General features: G+C 43.9%; 1 protein-coding gene across 2 annotated transcripts; it reads right to left on the reverse strand.

Moving 5' to 3' along the window:
- Positions 1-903: 903 nt before the first annotated feature.
- sumo3 (SMT3 suppressor of mif two 3 homolog 3 (S. cerevisiae)) lies at positions 904-4,287 on the reverse strand. 2 transcript variants are annotated; one of them, NM_001141192.2, is given in 5 exon segments: positions 906-1,207; positions 1,733-2,088; positions 2,223-2,294; positions 2,475-2,603; positions 4,101-4,225. In NM_001141192.2, coding segments are annotated over 4 exon segments (342 nt in total). In that variant the 5' UTR covers positions 4,122-4,225; the 3' UTR covers positions 906-1,207; positions 1,733-1,968.
- Positions 4,288-8,340: the final 4,053 nt, after the last annotated feature.

Below are 8,340 nucleotides of genomic sequence, written 5' to 3' on the forward strand. Positions count from 1 at the left end.
AACAGTATAACTCTTCGTTTCACGGCTACGAGATAGTCGTTTTATTGACCTGTATCGGCTGTTGGTCGAGTTGTTCAACGATCTCATATAGTCTCGGGAGTCTGAGCTCGCAGAGAGTTAAGGCGAAAGAGTAATATCTGACCTATTAGCTGCTTGCTTTGGAAAACGCCCACTACTTTCGACACATCCACAAAACTTCCCCAGTGGCGCAGCGGTCTAAGGCACTGCATCTCGGTACTAGAGGCGTCACTACAGACCCTGGTTTGATTCCAGGCTGTATCACTGCGGTCTAAAGGCACTGCATCTCGGTACTAGAGGCGTCACTACAGACCCTGGTTTGATTCCAGGCTGTATCACTGCGGTCTAAAGGCACTGCATCTCAGCTCTAGAGGCGTCACGACAGACCCTGGTTTGATTCCAGGCTGTATCACAGCGGTCTAAAGGCACTGCATCTCAGCTCTAGAGGCGTCACTACAGACCCTGGTTTGATTCCAGGCTGTATCACTGCGGTCTAAAAGGCACTGCATCTCAGCTCTAGAGGCGTCACGACAGACCCTGGTTTGATTCCAGGCTGTATCACAACTGGCAGTGATTGAGAGATTGCCTAGTAAAATAAATACAGCCTCCAGAAATTGCTCAAGAAAAAAATAAAATAAACTCTTTAAGTGAGGACAGCACCCCTTGCTGGAAGTAGTGTACCGTCACAAACAGCCGCCTCAGAACATATTGTCATTGTGTTCAGCGAACGACCAAACAGTTGATTACCATACATGTACTTTTTTCCTATTTGATCAGATGTGCGGTTTGAAAATTTTCCCCCATCGTCCCTAAAAATGGCCTAGGAAGACAAGCAACAGTCTTTCCTCATACAACAGCCAAAAGGAAGCACACAAACAAGGTAGCTGAGTACCAAACTATATTTATTGTATACAGTAGTAAAAGACAATGTACAAATCATTAAGAGCAACAGAAGGATCAGTGGACCGGTGCTACCTATTCAAGTCCAACAGAACCGTCTGAAGGCAGCTGAGAAGATTCCTCAAGTCTTGATTATAGATACAGGCTAAACACACAACAAGGTCAAAGGTCGTTAAAGTCATTGCGATTCCCTTTTATTTTTGTCATAAAAATAGTTATTCAGTGGGATGGGCTAAAAGCAAGAGCTTAACTACTTCCCTTAAATCTGTGTGGAAAGAAAGAGAGGGGGGGGATAGAAACATTTACATTTAAGTCATTTAGCAGACGCTCTTATCCAGAGCGACTTACAAATTGGAAACCAAACAAGACTTGTGAAAGGTAAGTCGAATCCTTTCAAGCGACGTTGAAAAAATAGACCTGAAACTTTTCTTTCATAGGCGTTTCTGTTTAGCCTTTGTTCCAGAGAGACACAGCAATTCAATCATAATGGCACCAGCGGTAGAGCACCCCCATTTACCAATATTCCTTCAACACATTGTACAGGTTTAAAAATGACAATTGATCACTTGGACTGTATATTTAGCAAAATGTACTTAACAGCAGACCAAAAAAAAAATACCTACAAAAAAAATACACATATCATTTTGCATATTATGAGACCTGTTCAAGTCCCTCAACCTATGGTAGATTTAATACATGTCCCAAAATGGCACCCTATAGTGCACTAGTTTGTTTAGTGTAGTGGAGAGGAATAGGGTGCCATTTGGGACAAATCCTGAATGAGTAGAACCCCCCCCATTGTTTCACACACGGGACAAACACACATTCTCCAAAACATGACTACAAGCAGTTTATAGTCCATCCAAAATACGAATATAAACAAGACATTTGTGAATTGGTGGCATGAAATCCAGCTTGCGATCATGAAAAGGATAAGACCATGGCTACGAGCAGATCGATCACAAAATACAACAAAAAAAACAAACAAGCGGAACAATTATTTAATAATAAAAAAATAAAAGTTGCTGCTCTTCAACTGTGTTTCTGTCCTCAGAGGGAGAGGAGACTCAGAGGGGTCCATACGCCTTTAAGAGAAGCCTCCGAGAGGAAGGACCCTCCTCCGGTCTGTTGTTGAAATACATCAATGGTATCCTCGTCTTCCATCTCAAGCTGCCAACACAAACACATAGAACGGTCAGTAAGTCACAAAATAAGTCTACTTGTAAACTCCACCGGTGCACGTCATCACTTCTTTTGAATCTTTTGCATTATAGAGGACTGCACCGAAAGTGAGCGTCACCTACCTGTGCAGGTGTGTCGGTCTCGTTGATTGGCTGTCCGTCAAATCTAAACCGTATCTGTCTAATTGACAAACCCTGAAATAAAGATGAGGGTAGAGATTATAATATAGAAAGAAAAACACTGTCAGGCTCATCTAGTTACTGTGGTCAGGAGTTGCCCTGTAATGTTGTACAATCAGCCTCAAAAGCTTAACATCGTCTTACGTGACGCAGAAAAAGTAGTCAGACGAATGTCAACTTTAAGGACAGCCTCACCTGTCTTTCGCAGTACGCCTTCATCAGCTTGCTGAGCGGAGTATGCCGTTTAATTTTGAACTGGACTACTGACCCATCTTGACCCGCAACCTTTAGGTTGATGTGGTCGTTTTCAGTCTTCACTCCTTCCTGAAAAAAAAAACAGTGGGGAGAGAGGGTGCATTTCACTGGTTTATATCAAATCAAAATCTAATTTTATTGGTCACGTAACACATGGTTAGCAGGTGTTAATACGAGTGTAGCGAAATGCTTGTGCTTCTAGTTCCGACAATGCAGTAATATCTAACAAGTAATCGAACCTAACAATTCCACAACTACCTCATACACACAGTGTAAAGGGGTGAATGAGAATATGTACATATAAATATATGGCTGAGCGATGGCCGAACAGCATAGGCAAGGTGCAGTAGATGGTATAAAATACAGGTGATATGAGTAATATGAGTGGCATTGTTTAAAGTGACTAGGTCTCAATGTAGGCAGCAGCATCTCAGAGTTAGTGATGGCTGTTTAACAGCCCGACGGCCTCGAGATAGAAGCCGGTTTAACAGCCCGACGGCCTCGAGATAGAAGCCGGTTTAACAGCCCGACGGCCTCGAGATAGAAGCCGGTTTAACAGCCCGACGGCCTCGAGATAGAAGCCGGTTTAACAGCCCGACGGCCTCGAGATAGAAGCCGGTTTAACAGCCCGACGGCCTCGAGATAGAAGCCGGTTTAACAGCCCGACGGCCTCGAGATAGAAGCCGGTTTAACAGCCCGATGGCCTCGAGATAGAAGCCGGTTTAACAGTTTGATGGCCGAGATATAGCTGTTTTAACAGCATCTCGGCGCCCGGCTTTATAGCTACAGTTTAACAGTTAATGTTATGCATTAGACAAACTTTTTGGCTAAAATGAAAGCATCAACGGGCATTGTAACATGAAGATGTTAGCTAGCTAGTTAAGGCAACTCCAACTCATCTAATAAAGCTACGTTAGCTACCGAGCGGTGCACATTGCTAACGGTTGTATTTTAGCAGAGTCCCATTGGGACAAAGTTGTAAAGGAGCCCTGCATCTCACAATTACACAACATTTTCACAAAAACGGCAGTGTAGGACGAACATAACAGTACTGGTAGGTTGATGAGTTCAGTCTGACGGTGAGTTAATATCTTTGTTTGGTGTCAAACATTTGTGTTTAGCTTTTTAGCTAGCAATAGGTTAGCTAGCTAGCTCTTACAACAAGAGCCATGCTAACCTAGATAGCTAACTGGCCAGCCATCATAGGTTAGCAGCTCAAATCTAACGTTAGCATGCTAGCTAGTTAGCTAGCTCAAAAAGCCGCAAAGAGAAAACGACGTTGGTCTCTACTCCAATGGGCGAAACAAGAAAATAAAAATAAAAATCACAATGGCGCTGTTTCACTGAAAACCCACCACCTTACAAAACATAAATAGATAATAGTACACTACATCTAGGCATACATCTCAGATAACTGGCTAGTTAGCCAAATGTCCACAACTCGAACCTTTGTTTTGTCTTTTTACCCGCTCAAATCCGAACCTGGCAAGCTAACGTTTGTACGCTCGACAAGCACAATACAAGGAAATATAGAAAACATTCAATCGCACACAAAACATTTCTTACCTTTGGCTTCTCTTCAGACATTGTGTAGCTAGTTAATGCTCTGAGATTTACTAATTTATAGACAGATTGCTAAATGTTTGCGCTTTTTTTCCCCCCCAACTCTCTCGGTCTTCTGTTTGCCGACCAGGAGCGCGCAAAGGGTTTTAAACTCTAATTGGCTCACGGGGTCACGTGTCTATATTTTGTTGTCGGGACCGTGCACACACGAGCGCGCAAATCGGTTTAATGCGCGCTCCCGTGAATTATGCCAAATTGGACTTATTTTTCTATCACCTGAATGAATAAATCAATGTATGAAGTGTGTAAAGATACATGTTCATTAATCAACGAAGCCTCTCAAAGATCTTTGAGCGTGGCAATCATAGACTAATGTACACTGAACAAAAATATAAAATGCAACATCAAATCATCAAATCACATGTTTATAAATACTTTTTTTTTTTTTTACATCAGCAGATCTCACAAAGTGCTTATACAGAAACCCAGACTAAAACCCCAAAGCACTGCTAGTAGTTAACCAGAACGACACATATTAAAGAGATGGGGTCGCATTCAAGTCGCCAAGAAACAGGAGAAATGTTTTGGAAACGGAGTGTTGAAGTGTAGTGCAGTGCTGCACATTCTACCTGAATGTGTACACTTGAAATGTTTGCTGGTAGTCATTTCAAAAACGTTTTCTGACATTTGTGCCTTCTTAACGCAACCCTGGTGTTCGTCTCTCAGTAACTATTGTTGTTGTTGTTTTGCACCCAAATTAAAATAGGAGGGAATCTTACAAAATATGTTTTCAGTAAAACATTGATGTATTATTAAAATACTGCAAAAGGAAAAACCCTATACAATTTTCCAGAATGAATATATTATGGACAATTCCAGTCAAGAAATCATCAAATCGGAGGAAAATAAATAGTTTCCAAATAAGTCAGCAGGATACTTTAATTATCTTGAAATCTGGCATATGGGTTCTCCTTGGCCAAACCTGAAACAGAAACAACTGTCAGTGTGGAGGCTATATACAGGGTATTACGGTACAGAGTCAATGTGGAGGCTATATACAGGGTGTTACGGTACAGAGTCAATGTGGAGGCTATATACAGGGGGTACCGGTACAGAGTCAATGTGGAGGCTATATACAGGGTATTACGGTACAGAGTCAATGTGGAGGCTATATACAGGGTATTACGGTACAGAGTCAATGTGGAGGCTATATACAGGGTATTACGGTACAGAGTCAATGTGGAGGCTATATACAGGGGGTACCGGTACAGAGTCAATGTGGAGGCTATATACAGGGTGTTACGGTACAGAGTCAATGTGGAGGCTATATACAGGGTGTTACCGGTACAGAGTCAATGTGGAGGCTATATACAGGGTATTACGGTACAGAGTCAATGTGGAGGCTATATACAGGGTATTACGGTACAGAGTCAATGTGGAGGCTATATACAGGGGATTACGGTACAGAGTCAATGTGGAGGCTATATACAGGGTGTTACGGTACAGAGTCAATGTGGAGGCTATATACAGGGGGGTACCGGTACAGAGTCAATGTGGAGGCTATATACAGGGTATTACGGTACAGAGTCAATGTGGAGGCTATATACAGGGTGTTACGGTACAGAGTCAATGTGGAGGCTATATACAGGGGGTACCGGTACTGAGTCAATGTGGAGGCTATATACAGGGTGTTACGGTACAGAGTCAATGTGGAGGCTATATACAGGGTGTTACGGTACAGAGTCAATGTGGAGGCTATATACAGGGGGTACCAGTACAGAGTCAATGTGGAGGCTATATACAGGGTGTTACGGTACAGAGTCAATGTGGAGGCTATATACAGGGTGTTACGGTACAGAGTCAATGTGGAGGCTATATACAGGGTGTTACGGTACAGAGTCAATGTGGAGGCTATATACAGGGGGTACCGGTACAGAGTCAATGTGGAGGCTATATACAGGGTGTTACGGTACAGAGTCAACGTGGAGGCTATATACAGGGTGTTACGGTACAGAGTCAACGTGGAGGCTATATACAGGGGGTACCGGTACAGAGTCAATGTGGAGGCTATATACAGGGGGTACCGGTACAGAGTCAATGTGGAGGCTATATACAGGGGGTACCGGTACAGAGTCAATGTGGAGGCTATATACAGGGGGGTACCGGTACAGAGTCAATGTGGAGGCTATATACAGGGGGTACCGGTACAGAGTCAATGTGGAGGCTATATACAGGGGGGTACCGGTACAGAGTCAATGTGGAGACTATATACAGGGGGTACCGGTACAGAGTCAATGTGGAGGCTATATACAGGGGGTACCGGTACAGAGTCAATGTGGAGGCTATATACAGGGGGTACCGGTACAGAGTCAATGTGGAGGCTATATACAGGGTGTTACGGTACAGAGTCAATGTGGAGGCTATATACAGGGGGTACCGGTACAGAGTCAATGTGGAGACTATATACAGGGGGTACCGGTACAGAGTCAATGTGGAGGCTATATACAGGGTGTTACGGTACAGAGTCAATGTGGAGGCTATATACAGGGTGTTACGGTACAGAGTCAATGTGGAGGCTATATACAGGGGGTTCTTAATAACAACACTATCAACAAGGCATGTACTACAGGCCCTGGACTACTGTTCAGTCTTGTGGTCAGGTGCCACAAAAAAAGGATTTTGGAAAATTTCAATTGGCTCAGAACAGGGCAGCACGGCTGGTCCTTGGATGAACACAGAGAGCTAATATTAATAATATGCATGTCAATCTCTCCTGGCTGAAAGTGGAGGAGAGATTCACTTCATCACTACTTGTATTTTGTGAGAGGTATTGACATGTTGAATGCACCGGGCTGTCTGTCTAACAGACAGACAGACAGACAGACAGACAGACAGACAGACAGACAGACACGATAACATACGCACTATACTGTACATACACATGGATTTAGTACTGTAGATATGTGGTAGTGGTGGAGTAGGGGCCTCAGGGCACATAGTGTGTTGTGAAATCTGAGAATGTATTATAATGTTTTTATAATTGTATTAATTGGCTTAATATTGCTGGACCCCAGGAAGAGTAGCTGCTGCCTTGGAAGGAACTAATGGGGATCCATAATAAACCCCAGGAAGAGTAGCTGCTGCCTCGGCAGGAACTAATGGGGATCCATAATAAACCCCAGGAAGAGTAGCTGCTGCCTCGGCAGGAACTAATGGGGATCCATAATAAACCCCAGGAAGAGTAGCTGCTGCCTTGGCAGGAACTAATGGGGATCCATAATAAACCCCAGGAAGAGTAGCTGCTGCCTTGGCAGGAACTAATGGGGATCCATAATAAACCCCAGGAAGAGTAGCTGCTGCCTTGGCAGGAACTAATGAGGATCCATAGTAAACCCCAGGAAGAGTAGCTGCTGCCTTGGCAGGAACTAATGGGGATCCATAATAAACCCCAGGAAGAGTAGCTGCTGCTTTGGCAGGAACTAATGGGGATCCATAATAAATACTAATTCAGACCTCATCTTTATTAGAGGCTGGCCCGGTTGGTGACCACGGCAACACCCCTCCAGGTCTAGAGAGAGAGAGAGACAAATTGTTTAATTTATGCTGCTGCTCTGGCTTTTACAGGAGTGGAGCGTGTAACTTGTTCTTGGCCAATCACACACTACATGACAAAGTATGTGGACACCTGCCCGTCAAACATCTCATTCCAAAATCATGGGCATTAATATGGAGTCGGTCCCCCCCTTTGCTGCTATAACAGCCTCCACTCTTCTGGGAAGGCTTTCCACTAGATGTTGGAACATTGCTGCTATAACAGCCTCCACTCTTCTGGGAAGGCTTTCCACTAGATGTTGGAACATTGCTGCTATAACAGCCTCCACTCTTCTGGGAAGGCTTTCCACTAGATGTTTGGAACATTGCTGCTATAACAGCCTCCACTCTTCTGGGAAGGCTTTCCACTAGATGTAGGAACATTGCTGCTATAACAGCCTCCACTCTTCTGGGAAGGATTTCCACTAGATGTTGGAACATTGCTGCTATAACAGCCTCCACTCTTCTGGGAAGGCTTTCCACTAGATGTTTGGAACATTGCTGCTATAACAGCCTCCACTCTTCTGGGAAGGATTTCCACTAGATGTTGGAACATTGCTGCTATAACAGCCTCCTCTCTTCTGGGAAGGCTTTCCACTAGATGTTGGAACATTGCTGCTATAACAGCCTCCACTCTTCTGGGAAGGCTTTC

Source organism: Salmo salar, chromosome ssa25 (assembly GCF_905237065.1).
Source record: "Salmo salar chromosome ssa25, Ssal_v3.1, whole genome shotgun sequence".
Lineage (NCBI taxonomy): Eukaryota > Metazoa > Chordata > Actinopteri > Salmoniformes > Salmonidae > Salmo > Salmo salar.

Bases quoted from the DNA above. Each gene is read 5' to 3' on its own strand.
- sumo3 (XM_014174708.2), bottom strand. From the start codon at position 4,121: ATGTCTGAAGAGAAGCCAAAG. The intron at 2,295-2,474 runs GTGAGGCTGTCC...TCTTTATTTCAG, and splicing joins AGGCGTACTGCGAAAGACAG to GGTTTGTCAATTAGACAGAT. The intron at 2,089-2,222 runs GTAGGTGACGCT...TTGTGTTGGCAG, and splicing joins AGACCGACACACCTGCACAG to CTTGAGATGGAAGACGAGGA.